At 42.6% G+C, this 23,579-nt stretch overlaps 1 protein-coding gene across 1 annotated transcript in view; it reads left to right on the top strand.

The window, feature by feature from the left end:
* SORL1 (sortilin related receptor 1) overlaps window positions 1-23,579 on the top strand; it is a gene marked incomplete at its 5' end in the record, with an annotated part of 272,129 nt that overhangs the window by 204,207 nt on the left and 44,343 nt on the right. The window contains 8 exons of the mRNA XM_007949949.2: window positions 1,264-1,419; window positions 8,178-8,327; window positions 16,126-16,257; window positions 17,329-17,455; window positions 17,619-17,788; window positions 20,596-20,708; window positions 21,538-21,642; window positions 22,768-22,840. Coding sequence (XP_007948140.2) covers window positions 1,264-1,419; window positions 8,178-8,327; window positions 16,126-16,257; window positions 17,329-17,455; window positions 17,619-17,788; window positions 20,596-20,708; window positions 21,538-21,642; window positions 22,768-22,840 — 1,026 coding nt within the window. The remainder of the gene's footprint in view (window positions 1-1,263; window positions 1,420-8,177; window positions 8,328-16,125; window positions 16,258-17,328; window positions 17,456-17,618; window positions 17,789-20,595; window positions 20,709-21,537; window positions 21,643-22,767; window positions 22,841-23,579) is intronic.

Here is a 23,579-nt window from a genome sequence, read left to right as displayed (position 1 = left end):
CTGAGTCAGAATCTGCATTTGACAAGGTTTCCAGGCAGTGGGTGAGCAGGGATACCACTGAGGAGCCCTGATAGGAAATGAATGCTTGTGTCTTTCCTTTTTGGTATTTTCAACTCAATGTCCAGTCCTGGGGTAGCTGTAGTTGAATTAACTAGGATAAATGTTAGGCTCAGTAGAAATTCTTTCAGCCACCCCAAGCCTTTCTCTGGTGGTGTACTGCCTAAGGCATTTGACTGCTAACCAGAAGGCTGGCGGTTCAAACCCACTAGCCACTCCTCAGAAGGAAGCCTGGGGAGTCTACTTCCGTAGAGATACTGCCTCAGAAACCAAAGGAAGGGTCACTATGAGTCAGATCCGACTCGACGGCAGTGAGATGTTCTGGTTACCTAGTGCCACTCTGACAAGAATATACTGCAAATGGGATGGCCTTAACAAATAGGAGTTTATTCTTACAATTTGGAAGCTGTAAGTCCAAATTCAAAGTGCCAAGCTCTAGGGGCTGGGTGATAATCCCCTCAGCCTTGGGCTTCAGCTCTGCCTCCAGCTCCTGGCCCACTGGAGCTAGAGGCTTTTCTTCACTCAGACAGCTGCTGGCTGCTGAGGCTGCCAAGCCCAAGGTTGACAAGTCAAAAGGCACAGTCCCGATGTTACCAAACTACACAGCAGGCCATTAACTTAATCCGTAGTAAGTCCCAAGGTTGGCAGAGCATAGCAGGCAGCTGAGCAACGATATGGCTACATACAGGGTCCAAGCATGCCATAGGCTAGAGACCATTCCCAAGGTTTCTCCTTATGTACAGGAAGCAGATCACATCCCAAGGGCAGCTACTCAGCTGCTTGTGGTAGATCCCACCATGGAGTTGATTGCCAGTATCTTCATGGGGAATAACTACCACCAGCTTCCCAGCCACTCAACCAGGCCCAGCCAAGTTGACACACAAATGTAACTACCACAGATGCCTTTCAGAGTCACCTGTTCTTTCTCTGTGCCTGCATGAGCCCCTGCAAAAGCCAATTTATCTTAATGTTAGCTCAAACCAAATACCATAGGTAAGGGAAAAGGATGCTCTCTGGTCTAAAACCCCAGCATAAATGATTTTTAGGTGAGCTGCTATGTGGAAACAAACGCCTGCCACTTATACCTCCCTTGGCAGGTGCAGCTAAAGCTGAAACATCTACTCTAGGTTTGAGGCACTTTTTGGTCTGGGATGAAGATTCTTGTAACACTTTGTCTTTGTGTTTTCTTGCTTGGTGTTTTCCTAGATTCACGTATTCTTCCCTCCCCGACTCCTGGGCCTTCCACATGTCTGCCCAATTACTACCGCTGCAGCAGTGGGACCTGTGTGATGGACAGCTGGGTGTGTGATGGGTACCGTGATTGTGCAGATGGCTCAGATGAGGAAGCCTGCCCCTCTCCTGGTGAGTCTAGGCGCTGCTAGAGGGGAGGACCATCTGGGTGTACTCTGGGAGCATGGCTGGGCTAAGTATGAAAGGAGGTCTGGAGCGCCCTGCGACTGCCTCTCAGTGATAGCACCTCCAGAGCAGGGAGACTCCAGGGGCTGCTCCCTGGATTCTAGACACACAGGAAGTCACAATTGGAACGTTTCATCTTCTTTAACTGCTCTTTGGTTTTCCTGTAAGAAAAGTCAAGCCACCCAGCTTTTCACCTCATCTGCAGGTGAGCCAGCCACCTTAGCTTCCTCCCTGACAGGAATACTGAGGAAGGGTAGGTGGGGGTGGCATGTGTGTGTGTGTGTGTGTCTGCCTCTCTCTCTCTGTGTGTGTGTGTGTGGGTGTGGGTGTGGGTGTGTGTGTGTAACCCTCAGGGGAGAGAGCCTAATCTTGCTTCACCTGGTGTGCCTGCTAAAAGAAGGGTAAGCACTGCCATCTAGTGGCTGAACACGGAGAGACAGCTGAAGGTCTGTGCGGGAACCATATTGCTGGAGGTGAAGGTAGACCTGGAGACTTCATTCATGCTCTTAACTGCAGACAGAACAGAGCTGAGGATGCTATATCCTTTCCTAAACAGTCTTCTATTTTAAACTCAATTATACTAAGAGAACAGAAAATTGTTTACCATGTTTTGCGTAGGCTTTTTTCTAGCAAACTTCTCAGTCAACAGTTTGGTGTTTCTCCCTGTTTTTATCTCCTTATTTCCCTGTTTAAAATCATCAGTGGTTTCCTCTTGTCCAGAGATCAAACCTTGACCCTTAATTTCCATTATGAGCTGACCCCTCCTTGGTACTCATGACTTCTTAAATCAGCCAAGCTGGGCTCCTTGTCCACCATGGACAGACTGCTCCTCTTCTGCCTGGATGCCTCCAGCAGGGCTTTTGCCTCTATAAGAAACTTCTCTCCTTGACTTTTTCCTTCTGCTCTCCCTGTTTGTGAAACCCATCTATCAGGGCAAACAGAAGCACAGATGGATTTTGTAGGTATAAGAGACTGTATTGTAGTATCAGTATTTCTCAAAGTATGAAGTCACTTGGCGTATTTCTCAAAAATGCAGAATCAAAATTTCTGAGTGGAGCCTAGGAGGTCCCTGCGTGATTCTTAGGTGCACTAAGATTCCTGCTTCAAACACATAGAGTATCATTACCATCCAAAGCCCCACTTCCATGGACCTTTCACTGTCTCCTGTAACTAATGTTGATCTCTCTTTGGGTCTTACTGAATTTACCCGTTGTTCTTTTCATCCTTAACTATAATTTGCCGTATCAAAACCCGTTCCTGTTGAGGTGACTCTGACTCATGGTGACCCCATGTGTGCCAGGGTAGAACTGTGCTCCATGAGGTTTTCAATGGCTGATTATTCAGAAGTAGATCACCTGACCGTTCTTCGAAAGTGTGTCTGGGTGGACTAGATCCTTCAGCCTTTCAGTTAGCAGCTGAGTGCATTCAGCATTTATACCATCCTGGGATTCCAATTTGCCATATATTGTGTCCTAATTATTTTTTATTTCCATAGTAATTGTGTGGATCTTGTTTGGGATCATGTCACTTACTGCTTTTGAGTACTTCACTGTGCTTACTGCAATAATAGGCAAATAGTAGGAGTCCCAGCTGCAATGAAAGAATTGGTGAAGAACAAGGCTCCAGGAATTGACGGAATACCCATTGAGATATTTCAACAAATGGATGCCCCATTGGAGGCACTTACTTGGTTATGCCAAGATATTTGGAAGATAGCTACCTGGCCAACTGAATGGAAGAGATCCATATTTGTACCCATTCCAAAGAAAGGTGATCCCACAGAGTGTGGAAATTATAGAACAGTATCATTAATATTGCATGCAAGTAAGATCTTACTGAAGATAATTCAAAAACGGTTGCAGCAGTATATTGACAGAGAACTTCCAGAGGTGCAAGCTGGATTCAGAAGAGGACATGGAACAAGGGATATCACAGATGTTGTCAGATGGATCTTGGCTCAAGGCAAAGAATACAAGGAAAGATGTTTACTTGTGTTTTATTGACTATGCAAAGGCATTTGATTGTGTGGATCATGACAAATTATGGATAACATTGAGAAGAATGGGAATTCCTGAGCACTTGATTGTACTCATGAGGAACCTGTACCTTGACCAGGAGGCTGTCATTCAAACAGAACAAGGGGAAACTGCATGGTTTAAAATCAAGAAGGGAGTGTGTCAGGGTTGTATCCTTTCCCCATACTTACTCAATTTATATGCTGAGCAATTAATCTGGAAGCTGGACTGTATGAATAAAGAAAAACGTGGCATCAGGATTGGAGGAAGAATCACTAACAACCTGAGATACACAGACGATACAACTTTGCTTGCTGAAAGTGAGGATGACTTGAGGCACTTACTGATGAAGGTTGAAGAATACAGTCTGCAGTATGGATTACGTCTCAATATAAAGAAAATAAAAATCCTCACAACTGGACCAATGAGCAGCATCACAATAAATGGAGAGAAGATTGAGGTTGTCAAAGAATTCACATTGCTTGGTTCTACAATCGATGCCAATGGAAGCAGCAGTTAGGACATTAGACAATGTGTAGCATTGGGAAAGTCAACTGCAAAGGAACTGTTTCAAGTGCTGAGGAGCAAGGATGTCTCCTTGGCAACTAAGGTGCTCCTGACACAAGCCATGATATTTATAATCGCCTCATATGCATGTGAGAGCTAGACAATAAATAAGGAAGACTGAAGTACAGTTGATGCTTTTGAGTTGTGGTGCTGGCGAAGAATGCTAAAAGTACCATGGATTGCTAAAAGAATTAACAGATCTGTTCTGGAGGAAGTGCACCCGAAATGCTCCTTGGAAGCAAGAATGGCCAGACTTCGTCTCACCTACTTTGGTCATGTTGTCAGAAGGGACCATTCCCTGGAGAAGGATGTCATGCTTGGTAGGGTGGAGGGTCAACAAAAGAGGGGAAGGCCTTCAATGAGATGGATTGACACAGTGGCTGCGATGATGGGCTCAAGTGTAGCAGGGATCATAGAGCTGGCGCGGGATCGGGCAGTATTTCTTTCTGCTGTGCATGGGGTCACTATGAGTCGGAAACGACTCGACGGCACCTAACAACAACAGGTGTCCCAGAAATGCTTCTCAAATTAAAATGAATTGTAAAGGAAAAAAAGAAACATCTTTTGTCTCTGGCTTTATTCTCCCTAAGGCCTACCTGTCTCCTTAGTAACTTGATCATCCTTCTGGCAAATTGTTTTCTGGTTATAGGAACTCTGGCCAGGACATTCACAGACTCTACTAAATTCTAACTGATCCAGTGAGTGCTTCTGACTGAGCAAATCCCTACTTACCCATTCCATTCAGCTTCTGTATTTCCTTTCTTAAATGTACATTTTTGGTGCCACTGAAATGTGGTGTTGTCTCTAGCTTTTGGATTTCGTCAGTAAAACATTTCCTAAATGTTTACTCTGCCTCATTTTCCTCCCCTCTTCATTTATCTTCTAATAAAGCCACATGTTTATGCATGATCATATCCACCCCAGCATTTGAACCTTCTGTTGTCTCCCCTATCATCCCAGAATAAGTGCCATGATTTGTCTTGGCCCAGCTTTTTAGCCTCATTTCTTACCATTCTCCTCTATGTATCTTACATTTTAGCGTAATCGTTCTTACATCTTTTGGTGGTTTGTAGAAGGTTCATTTGAAAGTCCAGTGAAAAATATTGGATATGCACAGTAGTGTAAAGTTAATAATTACTTTAGTTGATTGGTTGGTCTGATTATTTTGCACTGATTGCTAATTGTTTCCGTCTTTCAAGAGATTCTTAATATAATTTCCACGAGTAATTGCATAGTTCACCAGTTCCAGTTTTTCTCTTGGAGACAGCCCTTCTAGCCACTTTTGCATTCTCTTCTCGGGACTGGTGTTCCCTCACTTAGCTGCACGACCATTACTCTAGGGCTTCCACTGACCTCCTAAGAATACTTTAGCCTTTTTCTGACTTAGAGTCACTGTTTCTTATATCCTGTGTCTTCTTTTTTGTCCTTTGACCTTTGCTGCTCTGGTTTAGACCAGCTGCCATCTTTGCCTGGTACACAGTTGTCTCCCAAGATGTTTCTTCATCATCACCTTAAGGACGTTTTATGTCTCTGTTGTGTTGGTACTTCTTTTTTTTGTATTCTAAGATGTCCTCTTTTTCAGTTTAATCCCGTGTTTTGGTAGTGCATGTTTTCCAGAAAGTTCCTGCAAAAGAATAAGTGGAAGTTATGTTTTTGAGATCTTGCTTTGTCTGAAAGCATTTTTATTCTGTCTTCAGACCCAATTGATAGTTTGACTGGTTTGTAAATGATCTTCTTTCAGAATTTCGAAAACATTGCTCCACTGTCAACAAACAGTTCTGGAGAAAGTTTGATTTTGTTTTAGTATATAACCTGTTTTTTCTCTCTGGAAGCTTATAGAATCTTCCCTTTCGCTCTGTTGTTTCAAAATTTCAGAACAATGCACTTTAGTGTAGATCTATTTCCATCCAATGTGGTGAGTCCTATGGGTTCTTTTATTCTGTATAAAAGAATAAATAAGTCAGGCATGTATTTTAGTTCTAGGAATTTTTTTATTTCATCGATAATTTTTTTCTCCTCTGTGTTCTCTTTTTGTTTCTTTTGTCATTCCTATATTGGATCTCCCAGTCTTTTTACTTTTTATTTTTATCTCTTTTTTTTTGTTTGTTTCAGTTTCTGACATTCTTACTAAATTGTTTCTTCCAGCTTTCCTATTAAGTATTTCATTCCTGTTATGGTTTCAGTTTTGAGACTGTTTTTATATTTTGCTCCTCTGAATTTTCCTTTTCTAAGGCATCCTCTTCTTTTTTTTAATGAATAAATCTATGTATTCTCCTCTTCCTGAGCATAATACGGATGATTATTATTTGTTTTTGTCTTACAAAATCTGTTACTTCTACATTGCCTTTAAAAAAAAATGATGTGGAGAAATTCTAAACACATGGGTAGGGGTTTTCAACTTTGAATTTCATTGCTGAGTGTTTGTTGGGGACCTCATGATCTTGATTTGATAACTTTAGGGCTCAATTCTGAGGCTGGTTATTTTCCTCAGAGAAGATTCTTAACAATCTCCTACCTGGGGATAACTGTTCAGTTGGGGTCACTGTGAGTCAGAATCCACTCAACAGCAGTGAGTTTTCTTCCTTTTGTGGTTTGCTGGGGTTCTGCTTGAACAATTTCTCTTAGAAAGATCAGCATGAGGCTGGTCCCCATGAGGCGGAGGTCAAAGATGTCCCAAATGTCCAAACTACCATGCCACTCCATCATTTCAGACATTAACCCCTCCTCCTCCTCCCAGTAATTTCCCCAGTCTTAGGGTTCTGAATTTCGCTGTAACGCCTCACAGAACTCACAGACACCCAAGGGTTCGTCTCACGTAGTAGTGATTGAGGCTGGCAGGCTGGCGAGTCCCAGGTCCGTGAGTAGGTCTGGCGGATCCTCCCAACTCTCAGGGTTTGATGAACCTCGATCAGCAGATCGGACGGCGGTGGCTGTCCCAAATCCAGGGGTGAGATGAGGATGATCCAAGACACAAAGCCGGAGCAAGAGGAGATTCGTAGGTATACCCTCAGGGAAGCTAAGGGTGGTGATTTGAATTATACCCTCCAGCAAGGCAGGACTCAAGATACATTCCACCTGTGTTGCCCCAACAGAATTAACTTAAATCCCATCACAGAGTCGATTGCCAGTCATTATAGGGAATGACTACTACCAGCTGCCCAGCCAAGTTGATACCTGACCTTAACTACCACACCACCCCAAACAGGCATGGATAATGGTATTTACAAAACACCACAGAATGGAGGACAATGGCTAGAAGGGCCACATCAAGCAATTCACCGCAGGTTCTCTGGGAAGAAGGCCAGTGTCTTCACATTCTATACACTTCATCTTTTTTTTTTTTTTTTTGGTGCAGTATTCTTACTATCAAGTGGCTGGCTAAGAAAACCTTTGTTTTGATCCTGTCCATATGGGAGTTCTCTAATTCTTCTTCTGGAATAATGGAAGGGCAGCTGTCCAGTGGTATTTGGAGGGAAAGAGGATGCGGGGAATCTAACTGCATCTTCAACATCTGTCAGTCAGTTTCCCCATATTACCCTGAATTTCTGAGCTTCTTGAGGATTGTGTGGTGTAGATCATGCTGGTTCTTAGCTTTCCACCCTGACAGTGTAGGGTGGCATACAGCCTTCTCTGGTCTCTTGAGTCATTTGTGCTTGTCTGTCTGCTTCCAAGCTTCCAGAGTTGTGTTGCTTTCCTCTCTTTCCCTGTCCTTGTGAGTTTGTCTTGAAGAGCAGTCTCTTAACTATGGCTTTGGTGGAGTTCTGTGAGAGGGCAGAATTAGGTGAGGTATCCAATCTACTCTCTACCCAGAACTCATATTTGTCTTCAGGTCCCCATTGTAATTCCTGAAGCACCTTAAAACAAACAAAAACCCACTGCGTTCCAACTCAATTATGAGTCAATTCCAACTTATAGCAACCCCCATTGAGTTTCCAAGGCTGTAAATCTTTATTGACATAGATTGCCTCATCTTCCTCCCTTGGAACAGCTGGTGGGTTTGAACTGCTGACCTTACCCACTGTGCCACCAGAGCTCCTTGATCACCTACTAAATTGAACTGGCTGCTGTTGCTTACCAGTGTCATCACTGCCAAAATTGAATTTTAAAAATCTTTTCTTCTAGCAAATATCACTGCCACCTCCAGTACCACCCAGCTTGGAAGATGTGACCGATTTGAGTTTGAATGCCGACAACCAAAGAAGTGTATCCCCAACTGGAAGCGCTGTGATGGTCATCAAGATTGCCAGGATGGCCAGGATGAGGCCAATTGCCGTGAGTGGTTAGAGAGCACTTAACCCCCAGGGCAGACATCAGAGAGCATGATACTCCATCGCGTGTGCTTCATTTCTAGACCAGCATGCCCAGACGTGTGAGTCTGTACACTGATGTGGAACCACATTTCTACTATATTCTCACACATGGGTTTTGTCACCTGGACCCACATCGTTGCCATAGTCATATTCTTTTTTAAGAAATTGGCTGGATGTTAAGTATTGGCAGCATTTTTAGCTAAAATACTCGCTAAATGACCAAGAGAAATATCTTAAACAGGTTTTTCTGTCAATGTGTCGTAAAACACCTGGGGGTATTACTTTCTGTATGTGTGTGTGTTCTTCCAAAAGTTATTTAGTCACCATCTACTGGGCATAGAGACTATATATCATTAGAGGAATTGCCTCCAATATTTCATTAAGTAACTCTGTCTTAGCTCTTAGTTTGAGATAGGATACCCATGCTTAAAACACATGCAGAATGATGACAAGGTAAACTGAGCCAGGTGTGAGGGATGTATACATCCTCTATCAAACATAATGGGTAAAGGTTCTGGTACCTGTTCTTCTGCTGTTCCTAAGGAGAGTCCTTGGAGTACAGATGTGCTCCAGTGTGGTGGAGGGAGACACCTGCTCTTGTACGCTGACGGAGGTTGATCACAGTGTCAGCTCGAAGTGGATGCACTGCTGAGTGACTTGCATGAGGCAGGGAGTGAAAGCAGAGGCCTTGTAGATTAGAACAAAGAAATGAGGGCATGCATCTGATCCCCATGTAGAGCAGGCAACAGTTTTTGGTCCTCAGCTATGGACTAATTCCTTTTGTAGCCTGATCAGTACCAGGCATTGTTGTGGCTGGCACAGTTGCCGATCCAGCCCCACCACCACCGTGTCTCTTTGAGAGTAGACTGCTGCTGGTGATGGGGTTCCCTGCTTACAGGGTCTCCTCTCCATCCAGTCACCTGCTGATTGTGACTGCTGATTTGTTCAGCCTCATAAAACAGACAGCAGATGTTCTGGCCAATTACATTCCCCTTATTGCCAAGAAGCATGTTCCTTTCGTGCTTGTTTGGTTTCTGCCCTGGTAAATGTTGAGGAGAGCCACACAAGCCTTTTACCTCTGTCCTAACCCCAAGCAGCTTGTGCCTGGGTTCCTCATCTTCAATCCGTGTCCTGGTCCCACCTCTTTTGCCTCAAATAAAGATTCTCCCAATGCAATGAAAAACTGAACCTCAAATAGAACCCTACTGAATCTTACTATTTAGAAATGGCAGAGAGGGTTAGTTAGTCATCTCTTAATTCCCGTAACTCAGTAAAAAAAAGAAAAAAAGAAACGCATTGCCGTCGAGTTGGATCTGACTCATAGTGATCCTTCCTTGGGTTTCTAAGGTGGTATCACCATGGAATTAGATTGCCCAACCTTCCTTCCGAGTAATGGCTCATGGGTTTGAACCACCAGCCTTCTGGTTAGCAGTCAGATGCCTTAGGCACTATGCTACCAGAGCTCCTTCTAACTCAGTAGTTATGAAATTTATGTGATTTAAAAGGATAACATGGGAAGTGCTTATCAAAATTTAAATTTGGGCACTTAGCTTCCGACCTGCTCTATCAGATGCAATGGTAGAAGGGTGCTTCAAAATCCATACTTTTAAAAAGTACCCTGGATGCTGTTAGGACAAACTTGGGGAGTACTGCTCTGTCCTAAATGTTTCATTTAGTGAGACTCAGGAAGGGAAGCAAAATAATTGGCTGTTTTCAGTCTGTAGCATTGTTCTCTACAGGGTCCTAACTGAGTTCTCTTTGGAGAGACTTGGTTAGAGGATAGGGTATGTGTCCAATAATATCTTTTAACTTCATGAACAATTTTTTTTTTGTTATGCGTCATGTGGCAGGCACTGATGAGGTTGCTGGGGGGATGAATTCTAGTAGGAGGAACATTTAAGCCAGTAAATGTGGTGCAGTGTGTACAGTGATAGCTGTGGCTGAAAATGTGGATGAGAATCAGCACCAAGCTGATCGCCAGAAGGTGGAGGTTAATCATATACATTCATTCCCACTTCTCTATCATTTCTGATAGTAGCCATCCACACAGCCTTCTTTCTCTCTGACCCTAGTCACCTGAAGTTAGGTCAGGCCTTGCAAGTTAAGAGGACACTGTCCTTGGGTTTGTTAATTTGCTGAAATGACGCATGGAAGATATACTTATGACTTCTGGTTTTATTATAGTAAAATGATATAATCAAGATCATTATAAAGAAAAGATGTGCAGGTGAAATTTGGGAAGGTTCCCAATGCAGAGCTGCCAGGTTTCAGAGAGGGCGCATCACCCTCCCTTCATCAACCAGAAAGCTCTCTGAGCTGTCTGTTCCAGGCCTTAATTGGCCAGTCCTGCGTGATAGGCCTAAATCATGACTCCTGGGGCTAGTTGATATTGGCCTTCCAGTTGGATCTCTTCTAGAGTGACCAGCTCTCACTTACTAGCACAGATTTGTAGGTGTGCTCTTGAAATCCCAGACCAAGTTACCCCAGTTACTTCAAGGGTTATTTCTCTGGAGGCAAGGGCAAAGGCCACCTTGCTTAGGTAAAGCTGGGTCATTTACCCCACAGTGCGATAGGCAATAATAGAAGTTCTTCCACGGAGCTTAAGTTACTCAGAGTGGACATGCCCAACTTTCTAGAAAGGTGGGAGCTGGTGGTCAGGAAAGGCATCAGAATGTTGATACCCAGAGGAGTTGTAATGGAGGATGGTGGGACAAGATGGGAGATGATGGCCATCCTAGACACAAGCAGCAGCTTGTAAAGGCTCAGGAAAAAAAAAAAAAAAAAACAAGTCTGTGGATTGGCTGTGGATGGGCAAAAGGTGAGTGCAAAGAGGTGGGCAGGGAACTTGTGTTGGGTGGCCATACTTGGACTTTATCTTCCTGGTCATGGTGAGCTTTTAGGGAGAAGGATTTTATATTTTAGATCTGTTGTACTTCATTGTTGGGCATACATTTGGAGAGGTAGGGGAGACTAAAGGGGGCTGTGGGAGGACAGTGGAGGTGGAAAAGGAAGAGTAGCCTCATGGAACTTTTTTTTTCTCTTTCTCTTTTTAATATTGCCTTTTTGATTTTGAATATTTTATTGTGTTTTAGGTGAAAGTTTACACAACAAATCAGTTTCCCATTTGACAGTCATACACAAATCATTCGGAGACATTGGTTGCTATCCCTGCAACGTGCCAACACTCTCCCCATTTCCACCCTGCCTTCCCTGTTTCCATCCATCCAGTTTCCCGGCCCCTCCTTCCTGTCTCTTTGCTTTTGTCTAAATGTTAACTGTTTGGTCTCATATAGTTGATTGTTCTAAGGCGCATATTCCTCATGGGTGTTTTTTTTATAGACCAATCTATTATTTCACTTTCATTATGTGACTGAAAGATGACCTCTTGAGGTGGCTTCAGTTCCAAGTTAAAAAGGTATCTTAGACAGGTAGTCTCAGAGGTTCCTCTAGTCTATATCAATCCAGTAATCCTGGTCTTTTTTTTTTTTAATAATGAATTTTAATTTTGGTCTACATTTTTCTCCCATTCTAACCAGAACCTTCCATTGTGTTCCTGATCGGAGCAATCAGTGGTAGCCCAGCACCATCCAGTTCTGGTCTCAGGCTGGAGGAGGCTGTGGTTTGTGTAGGCCATTAGTCTTTTGGACTGATTTCTTCCTTGAGTTTTTTGTTTCTTCCACCCTCTTTTACTCCAGATGAGAAGAGACCAATAGTTGGATCTTAGATGGCTGCTTGTAAGCTTTTAAGACCCCAGATGCTTCTCACCAGATTGGGATTTAGGACATCGTATTTATGAACTATGTTATGCTAGATGTCCCCTGAGCCTTTGGTCCTTAGCCTTCAAGCCCAGTAATTCAGTCCCATGAGATACTTGGATATGTCTAAGAACTTTCCATAACTGTACCCCCAAGGTGTGCTATTATATATATATATATGTATGAATATACTTGAAGCAATATAAATATGTATATACAATTACAACTATACCCATAAGTGCATGCACATGTATTCCCATAACCTCAAAAGAAAACTCATTTCTGTCAAGTCAATTAGACTCATAACGACCCCTCCTTGGGTTTCCCAGGTGGTATCTCTACAGAAGTAGATTACCCAACCTTCCTTCCAAGGAGTGGCTGGTGGGTTTGAACTGCTAGCCTTCTGGTTAGTAGTCAAGTGCCTTAGGCACTATGCTACCAGAGCTCCTATTTTAGTTATCCTTTATTCTTACATACTTCTCAGTGTCTTCATTTACCTTGATCACATATGGTTATTTTTCCCATTTTGTAAATTATCTTTTCCTTCACCAGAGTTCACACATGTGAACTATATAGTAAGTGATTCTCCCTCCCTTTTCCTCCCATCCCTGGTAAACATCAAAGAATGTTGCTTTCTCTACGTAAACCTATTCTTGATTTTTTAATAAAAGTGATGACATATGATATTTGTCCTTTTGTGATTGACAGTTTTCAGTTAGCATAATGTCCTCCAGATTAATCCATGTTATGTTCTACAGACTCATCATTTATTCTTTGTTGCTGTGTAGTATTCCACTGTATATGTATCATATTTTGTTTGTCCATTCATCCACTGACAGGCATTTGAATTATTTCCATGTTTTTGCTATTGTGAATAATGCTGAAATTAACATGGCTATGCGTATGTCTATTCGTGTCACTTCTCTTATTTCTCTAGGGTATATATTCTAGGGGTGGGATGCTGGATCATATGGTATTTCTATTTCTAGCTTTTGGAGGAAGTGTCATACCTTTTTCTGTAGTGCTTGTACCAATTGATAATCCCACCAACACACACAGCCCAATGCGTTTGCATAGCCAATAAAACACAAGTAAACATCTTTCTGGTATTTTCTGATTTGAGCCGAGATCCATCTGACATCAGCTATGATATCCCTTGTTCCACATCCTCTTCTGAATCTGGCTGGAATTTCTGGCAATTCACTTGATATATGTCTGTAGTCATTTTTGAATTATCTTCAGTGAAATTTTGCTTACAATATGATATTAATAACATTGTTAGAAAATGTCTGCATTCTGTTGGATCACATTTCTTTGTAATGGGCACGAATATGGATTTCTTCCAGTTGGTTGGCTAGGTAGCTGTCTTCTAAATTTCTTGGCATAGATGAGTAAGCATTTCCAGCATTGCATGTTTGTTGAAGCACTATAATTCGTATTCTGTTGATTCCTGGAGACTTGTTTTTCTCCAGTGCCTTCAGTGCAGCTTAGACTTCTTTCTTCAGTACCATGGTACTTCAGTACATAATGTTGTTGTTGTTATGTGCCGTGGAGTTGGACCCGACTCATAGCGACCCCTCCTTGGGTTTCCAAGGCATTATCACTGTGGAAGTAGATTGCCCAACCTTAATAGCAAGTCATAAAACTGCAATACATTCATTTTCCTGACTTAGGGGCTTATAGTTGATAAAAAGCCTCACAAGTAACTTTGATATTATCCCTCTTCCCACTGAAAATTACTGTATTAGGGATGATTTTAAAAAATAATTGATCTGAAGACTGTACCTCCATCCTAGAGACTTATGCAAAGAAATTTTAACTCTGATTTCTTTACAGATGAGGACAACTATTAAAGTGTTCTGTGCTCCCTCTCTCCCCACTCTTTCATCTCTAGGAAGGTATCTCTGGCTCCTTTATCCATTCCCCTTGACCGTCCTGATTGATCTCATGTGAACATTATCCAGTTTATTCATCTTCGTCTCAAAGTGTCACACCCAAAAGTAGATGCGATGCTTCAGATAGAAAATGGAACTGCCTGTTCCTTATTCTAGAATGGATGTGATCAACTGTAGCTGATTCTGATGCATCTTGTGGAGGTTGGAAAAACCACACATGTTCAACTCCATGTTTTCATTCAGTAGGTTTGGAGCAGGTCCTAGGAATCTGCTTTTTTAAATTCTCTAGAACACTTTGTTAAGAATCATTGTTGTAGATTACTCTCAGATAATAATGCATTAGTGATCTCCTTAGTGATTTCTTGTAGTATTGATGTCCTTGGGTATCATTTTGAGGATTTGCTTAAATGAGTGAATTTAGGTCAAAGATCTTTAACCTGAAGTTCATGCATTGCTCATAATGTTGGCATGAAATTATATAACTATTATATGGAAAAATTGTGTGCATGTGTGCACTGGGATAGGGAAGCAAGAGGAAGGAAAGGCTTAGGGCTGTAGTGTCAGTGGGGAAGGTATTATTTAAACCTAAATATTTAATTTAAAATTATTTAAACCAAGGCATAATTCCCAAATTTAGGTCTGGGCAAATGCACACCTTTGAATGTATGTGCATTTTCTCTGACTCCTGTAACAAATCATCACACATTTAACTGGCTTAAAACAATACACATTAACTATCTTACTGTTTTGCTTTTATTATCTTACGGGTCTCGCTGGGCTAAAATCAAGGTGTCAACAGAGCTGGTTCCTTCTGGAGGCTGTAGGTGAGATGTAGTTTCTTGCCTTTTCCAGCTTCTCCAGGCTGTCTGTGCTCCTTGGCTTGTGACCCCCCCCCCCCTTAATTTTCAAAGCCAGCAACACTGTGTCTCTCTGACTCTTCTACTGTCTTTACATTGTTCTCTTTAACCACGACTGGGAAAAGTTCACTGCTTTGAGGAACCTGTTAGATTGGGCCCACCAGGATAATTCAGGATTATCTCCCCATCTCAGGGTCCTTAGCTTACCCCCATCTTCAGGGACCCTTTTGCCTTGCAAGATAACATAGTCACAGGTTCCAGGGATTATGACCTGGATATCTTTGGGTTGGAGTAGCAAGATTAACTTCAGATCTCTCACTGTGTTTCTGACATAGCACTTTTTTTTTTTTTTTCCAGGACTGGCTCAGAAATTGGGCAGGCAGGTGTGAGTCCATATAATGAACGCCTAAAGACGTACCTTCACCTGGGCTAGGCCTGATGGTCTGGGGCAATAGATTTGGTTTCTTTAACCATTCCCTTCTTCCCTCTTTTTAGAATCATTTGCAGTGATACTGTTACAGCTTCCTACTTGGAGTCTCCCATGCAGTTCAAATCTGCTTCCAGAACTGGAGAGAACATTAGATTATGGTTAATCATCTAGCTGTAGAGTTGCAAAACTTAATTTTTATCAATGCTTTTTATTTGCATTATCTCATTGTATGTAAAATGCTTTGAAAACCCTATCTAATTAGTGCCACAAAGAGCAGGCATGCCTCTTAATATTATTGTTGTTCATCTCACCATTATTACTGCGTAAACCAGTGATCAGTGTCACTCTAAGCTGCAAAATAATAACAATAATAGAATAAATAGCGGTATTGTCAAGTAATAGCTACAATTTGTTGATCCCTGCTATAACCGAGGCACTGTGAGCCAGGTGCTCGATCTATATAGATCCTTACAAACATACTAGTGATAGAATTGTTGGTCCCATTTTATGTAGGGGAACTGAACTTCAGGATGTTAAGCTCCAGTTCACTCAGAGCCATAATTTAAACCCACATTTGTGTGCCTCCAAAGCTCTCACTCTGAAGACAGATTCTAGTAGTTTGTGTTAAATAACACAGTGTCATAGTTTTAGCATCTCTTCTACCATTCCTCATTCCAGAGTCATATTTTAAAGCAGGAGCTGACTAGTTTAAAGAACTCAAACCTTTTTTCCTGAATACAAGTAAACCAGCCCAGCCTGAGCACTTGGCCTTGAGTTTCTCAGCCCCACCCATGTGACTTTAAGAGGGTTCTTTGTGTTTCAGCCACACACAGCACGTTGACCTGTATGAGCAGGGAGTTCAGGTGTGAGGATGGTGAGACCTGCATCCTACTCTCTGAGCACTGTGACGGCTTCCTGGACTGTTCCGATGGCAGTGATGAGCGGGCCTGCAGTGGTGGGTACTGCCCATGCCGCGGTCTAGACAGCACCACTCAGCCACTTCCTGGGTTTTCCTGAACCCTCCTGGTTGGGCCTCCAGCTAGGACCCTTTTTATCTTTTCTACATTTGAAGATGAGACACCTTTTGCCCAGTTTTGGAGCACCAAGTGAAGTGAGGCTTGGCCCACCTTTGCTATAACTTCCAGGTAGCCTTACCCTCAAAAGACAACCTGGTGATCTGCTTCAGAAAGGTCACAGCCTGCAAACCTCATGGAGCAGTTCTACTCCATACCCCTCATAGTGGAACGCTGCTTTTAGCTTTTTTTCAGATGCCCTTCCCACCTTGAGTTGATGACCTTGGCTGTCACACAGCCCTGTTCTCTGATGAGGGTTAACCCAGTCCTTCTGTCTGGAGTATATTAGGTCATGAATCTTCCTATGGTCTTGTCGGACCTTTAGCATTTCCTATTGAAATTACTGCAAACAAGGAGGCAAAATACAAGGAAAAATATGATTGGAAATCTAGGAAAGGAGTTTCAACTATATTGCCTGGGATTTCTTTTAAGATGACTGGCCTCTTGGCCATCTAGAGCATAGTAAACTGTGGAGTTAACTCTGACTCACGGCAACCCCATGTGTGTTAGAGTAGAGCTGTGCTCCATAGGGTTTTCAGTGGGTGATTTTTCGGAAGTAGATTGTCAGGCCTTTTTCCCAAGGCATCTCAGGGTGGACTCAAACCTCCAACCTTTGGGTTAGTAGCCAAGTGCACTAACATTTGCACCACCCAGGACTCTGATGTTGTTGTTGTTATGTGCTGTCGAGTCAGACCCGACTCATAGCAATCCCTCCTTGGGTTTCCAAGGCAGTATCACTACAGAAGTAGATTGCCCCATCTTCCTTCTGAGGACTGGCTGGTGGGTTTGAACCACCAGTCTTCTGGTTAGCAGTCAAGTGCCTTAGGCACTATGCTACCAGAGCTCCCAGGACTCTGGTAGCTCTGCCTAAAAGCAGGAGACCTCTTGGTCCATTTCAAATGCAAGGATTGTAACATATAACTTTCTTTTACTTTTCCCCCTTCTGTCTTTAGATGAATTAACTGTATACAAAGTACAGAATCTTCAGTGGACGGCTGACTTCTCTGGGGATGTAACTTTGACATGGATGCGCCCCAAAAAAATGCCTTCTGCTTCTTGTGTTTATAACATCTACTACAGGTAGGTCTCATCTTTGCTGTGGCAGAAGAAAATGACATCTTCACTGCCACCAGATGCTTCATAAAGTCTCTTGTGCTGTGGTTGGTGTGGCTTTTTATTGAGTCGTGCATCTTAGTCACCCCATGCTGCTTCCATCTGACGATATCTCTCTTCTTTTTGCCAGGGTGGTTGGAGAGAGCATATGGAAGGCTCTGGAGACCCACAGCAATAAAACAAGCACAGTATTAAAAGTCTTGAAACCAGATACCACATATCAGGTTAAAGTACAAGTCCAGTGTCTGAGCAAGGTGCACAACACCAATGACTTTGTTAACCTGAGGACTCCAGAAGGATGTAAGTGTGATGGTTTTTATTTATGGCCTTCACACAACTCTGAGTGGACTATTAAAGATTTCCCAAGAGTTGACAAAGGATGCTTGGGAGCATGGAAACATTGCTATTTGCATGTACCTTTGCTTTCTTCCTTTTAGTTTCATCATCTTACCTTAGTTGTTGAACATTTATTCTCTATAATATGTCAGATAATGTTCTTCTATTTTAAGAAGTTAAATTCAGATTCTGTCCACCATTGCTGTCTTTTTCATTTTTGTGAAGTTTTTGCCTACTACCTTCTTTAAGTACTTCCCAGTACTTGGTACTTATGAGCTCACTATCATTAAAGTACAACGCACGCCTAAGTATGTTGTTGTTATGTGCCATGGAGTCGGACCCAACTCATAGCAACCCTGCATTTGGTTTCCAAGGCAGTGTCACTACAGAAGTAGATTGCCCAACCTTCCTTCCGAGGAATGGCTGGTGGGTTTGAACCACCAGGCTTCTGGTTGGCAGTCAAGTGCCTTAGGCACTATGCTACCAGAGCTCATATCAGGCAGTTTGTTGTACTGTGGTTGCTAGTGTATTGCTGGAAGCAATGCCACCGGTGTTTCGTATACCAGCAGGATGACTCATGGTGAACAGGTTTCAGTGGAGCTTCCAGACTAACATACTAGAAAGAAAGGCCTGGTGATCTACTTTGAAAATTAGCCATTGAGAACTATGAGTCACAGAATATTGTCTGAGACTTCAACTTGCTTACTTCAGAATGTGTCACCATGTTTGATAAAGTGGAGGACCAGTGAAGGCAAGAGAAATCCTCAGTTGAGTGACTGACACAACGACTACAACAGTGGACTCAAGCATACTAACCACCATGAAGACACTACAGGGCCAGGCAATATTCCATTGTTAGACATGAGGCTACCATGCATCAGAGCTGACCTCAAACGGCAACTAGCGATAAGAACAACAAGAAATATTGTGTCTCTTTTTACAAAACATATCAGTGCCCATGTGTCCAAGAGAGTCCCTAATTCCTTTTCCCACTTCAAAGTAGTGACATTGGGTGAATAGCTCCTTATCCCAGTGATGTTTTTCCATTGCTTGAAATATTTTGTGAACTCCTCATTTGCAACTGCCATCAGCACCTACAGAGCTGGCTTATTTGAATTGTTGTTGTTGTTGTTGTTGTTAAGTGCCGTCAAGTCGTTTCCAACTCATAGCGACCCCATGCACAGCAGAACGAAACACTGCCCAATCCCGGCGCCAGCCCCACTATCCCTGCTATACTTGAGCCCATCATTGCAGCCACCGTGTCAATCCATCTCGTTGAAGGCCTCCCCCTCTTTCGTTGACCCTCCACCCTACCAAGCATGACATCCTTCTCCAGGGAATGGTCCTGGAGAATTGAATTATTATCCTTAATTTTCATCCCACTGATATTAGCTAAGCACCTACTACTACCCAGGTATTGTAGAAGTGTTAAAGATTCATAGATGAATAAGATGTAGTTCCTGCCCTTGAAGGGCTTGCAGGCCACTAATTGTGGATGAATATTCTTCTTCCATAACGAGCTCTGGTGGTGTAGTGTTTAATGCACTTGACTGCTAACCAGAAGGTTGGTGGTTCAAACCCACTAACCACTCTGTGGAAGAAAGATGAGGCAGTCTGCTTCAGTAAAGATTTATTGCCTTGCTGTGAGTCAGAATTTACTCAGTGGCAGTGAGCTGTTTTTTATTATTATTCCATGGGTTATCAGTATGTGTAAATACTCCTAGCATTTACAAGGAAATTTGACTATAAAACATTGTAAGCTTTTAACCTGGCTCTAAAGGCAGCTACCAGAGAAGATCCAGAAGAGCCTTAAACATGCCAGCACTAAGCTCACTAAGGCATCTGCTTAGAGGGTGATCATATTCATTTGGATTTAGCAGTTCTGTAAGGTTAGGAAATAAGTCTCATCCCTTTGTAGTCATACCCATAGTTCTCTGTTTTGTTGTGCGAGAAAATGAGTTAGCAGGTGCTTTCTTTGACTATTAAGATCTCGGAATTAAAGTCCCAGGAGCAGTGGTGATTCATCCTGCCCAAGTGATTCCATCATCTAGCTCTTGTGAGCCACAAATTGATGTCAAAGTAGACTAAGCCATGATCTAATGTGTGGAAAGTAGGGAGATGGATAGATAGCTGTCGTCAGCTGTGACTCACGATGACCTTGTGTCCAACAGAATGAAATGCTGATCAGTCCTGTGCCATCCTTACGATTGCTGGCATGTTCCAGTCCATCTGTGCTGTTGCCAGTACATCTTTCCAAAGGTCCCCCTCGTTTTCCTGGCCCTCTGCTTCACTAAACGTGATGTCATCTTCCAGCATTTGATCCTTCCTGATGATGGGTCCAAAACAAGCAAGTCAGACAGTGTTCTGTTGTGATCTGTAAGGTCCCATTGGTTAATTTTCAGAAGTAGATCACCAGGCCTTTCTTCCCAGTGTTTTAGTCTAGATGCTTAGTCTAGCATTTTAGACTGAAGCCTGTCCACCATGGGTGACCCTGCTGGTATTTGAAATACTGGTGTGTAGTTGCCAGCATCACAGCAACACCCAAGCCACTACAGCAGAACAAACTGTCTGGGTGGTGGGTGTACACACTACACCCTTGCATCTGGTAGAAGAGGAAGAGGAAGGGTTTTGTGTCAATGTGAAGGCCAAGGTGATAGTCTTTTCTAGTGGATGAGTCCCAGTGCCAGCTCTTATCTTTGTTTTAAGCTCAGGAAAATTGCTAGTTAACTGGTATATAGGTGGGTTTTAACCTCATGTTGGCTCTCTTCTAGTGCCAGACGCCCCTCAAAATCTGCAGCTATCACTGTACAGCGAAGCTGAAGGTGTGATTGTGGGTCACTGGACTCCTCCTGCCCACACTCATGGCCTTATCCGAGAGTACATTGTAAGTGTCTTCCATGTGTTAGCCCTGTGTCAAGGTGAGTAAGATTTCTGGCATGTTGTTGTTGTTGTTATGTGCCTTCAAGTTGGACCCGACTCATAGCGACCCCTCCTTGGGTTTCCGAGGCAGTGTCACTACGGAAGTAGATTGCCCCATCTTCCTTCCGAGGAGTGGCTATTGGGTTTGAACCGCCAGCTTTCTGGTTAGCAGTCAAGTGCCTTAGGCACTATGCTACCAGAGCTCCCAGATTTCTGACATACGGCCTTGTAAATAATGACCCTTCTGTTAGAACATTTCTCATCCTACCTTCCTCTTATATCCATCTCTTATCTACATCCTTGTAAGGCATTAGGATGCCCCAGACATACATTTACCTTTTTTTTTTAATTTTTAATTTTTTTGTGGTAAAATGACTACAAAGGAATGAGATTTTTTCCTAACGTTATATATATTGCAACAGGTCTGCCATTTTAACCATTAAGTCTACATGTCAGTCCCACTCCTTTCACCATGCTGTACTACCACCATACTGTTCATTTCCAAAAGTTTTCATCACCCCAGATAAAAAGTACCTCTTCAGCAATAACTCCCATTCCCTTAGCCCCCAACCCTTGGGGCCCACTCATAAACTTTGATCTCTATACATTTGCCTAATGTACATATTTCACGTAAGTAGGATCAGACGGTATTTGTCCTTTTGTGACTGACCTCTTTTGCTCAGCATGTGTTCAGGGTTCATGCATTTGGTAGCATGTATGAGACTTCATTTCATTCTATGGCTGAATCACAGCCTTTGGCTACTTTTTACTAGTATGTTTTCTTCTCACTTTAGGTAGAATACAGCAGGAGTGGTTCCAAGATATGGGCCTCCCAGAGGGCTGCTAGTAACTTTACAGAAATAAAGGACTTGTTGGTCAACGTTCTCTATACTGTCAGAGTGAGTGCCATTTCAGCCTGTGGGTGGTTGTAGAACTTAGCAATGTGGGCTCCATTTTATGAGAAGTTTAGTAGGTACAAATTAGTCTGCAAAATCCCCAACTCTTCACCTTGGGGATCATGGTTTTCTTTTATCCTCTTAAATGGATGCCACAGAGAACTGGAAACCAGACTTCCTTTGGATAACCAAGAGCCTCAAAGAATATAGCTTTGACCTGTTTTTGTCCCAAATATTCTGCTAGCTTTCTAGCTTCTGTACTTTTTGCACCTTTATCTTTTCTGCTTATCTTCAGCTGCAGATGATACAGACCTGTAATAAGTGCCACTTATAAACTGATATTGTGAGAATGTTAGATATATCTTTAATGTCTAGCAGAAAGGAGATAGATTTTGTACAAAACATGTTTGTTGAGACCATCAAATGCACATATCATTCTCTCTCCCACTGATAATTTCCTCAGTACACTTTTCTTAATACATTTTCTTTTAGAGCAGTTTTAGGTTTACAGAAGAATCACACAGAAATAGAGTTTTCCCCCACGCACACACCCTATTTCTCCTATTGTTTACATCTTGCATTCCTGTGGTATATTTGTTACAATTAGTGAACCAATATTAATACATTATTATTAACTGAAGTCCATAGGTTGCATTAGGGTTTACTCTTTATGTTGTACAGTCCTATGAGCTCTGACAAATGCATAATGTCATGTGTCCACCATTATAGTATCACGCAGAATAGTTTCACTGCCCTAAAAACGCCCTGTGTGTCACCTCTCCCCTCAGCTCCTGGCAATAGCATTTTCATATATGTGTGTGTGTGTGTTTATATGTGTCTGTATAGATACCCATGCACACACCCCTACCCTTTAAAAAAATCTTGACATCTGTCAATTAATAGAAATTCTATTACCTAGCACTATCACACTTCCCTTTACCCTGGTTCCTTCTTTTTGTCTCCTTCCCCTCTCATTATGGTTGCTGGGACCTCTGAATGTCCTGGATCACCCTTATATAATTTTTTCCATTCTCATTGCCAAAGTCTTACCCCTTTAGCTCATTCAGAATTCTTCCCATATGGTATATTGCCTTTATTTCACACTAATTCACACTCTGCTTTGAAAAGGTGGCTGCGGTGACTAGTCGTGGAATAGGAAACTGGAGCGATTCTAAATCCATTACCACCATAAAAGGAAAAGGTAAATGATTCCAGCATTTGCAGATTTCAAGACGATAGAAACCCTTTGGAGATAATTTTTTAGTATGACTGGAAAGTGGAGATGCATGAATTAGAATTACCTCCCTTTTCCCCAAATCACACACATTTCAGGGTCTGTTCACAGTGTTTTGGATGCAGAGTCTTTTGAGGTGACTAGTGAGTATCCTCCTCATTTTGGAATTGAGCATTTCTTGTAATGCAAACATACAAAGGATTCCCAAAAGTCATCCTGTCCAACCCTTTGTGCTCAGGTAGTGTGGTATTCACTATACCCAAAACAGAAGGAATGTTTTCTTCTCAATAAAAAAGATGATGGTTTTGTACATGTTCATTTACGGAGTTCCAAGAAAGCAGGCTTGCTGATGCTTGTTACTTCTTCCAGTGACACTGAAAAACTGTGTGTAGGTGGTTGTTTCTATCCCTAGAGCTGATGTTGTTGTTGTTGTTAATGCCGTCGAGTCATCTCCAACTTACAGCGACCCCTCCTTGGATTTCTCAGTCAGTATCACCATGGAAGTAGATTGCCTAGTCTTCCTTCTGAGGAGTGGCTGGTGGGTTTGAACTGCCAACCTTCTGGTTAACAGTCAAGTGTCTTAGGCACTATGCCACCAGAGCTCCCAGAGCTGATATTTTGTTGTTGTTGTTTGCCGTCGAGTCAAACCCGACTCATAGCGACCCCTCCTTGGGTTTCTGAGGCAGTATCACTACGGAAGTAGGAT

This window comes from Orycteropus afer, unplaced genomic scaffold (genome assembly GCF_000298275.1).
Source record: "Orycteropus afer afer isolate SDZICR_OR568_19922 unplaced genomic scaffold, OryAfe1.0 scaffold00258, whole genome shotgun sequence".
Taxonomy (NCBI): Eukaryota; Metazoa; Chordata; class Mammalia; order Tubulidentata; family Orycteropodidae; genus Orycteropus; species Orycteropus afer.
Note: the sequence above shows the minus strand (reverse complement) of the source record. Positions and strands in the feature narration are given on the sequence as shown.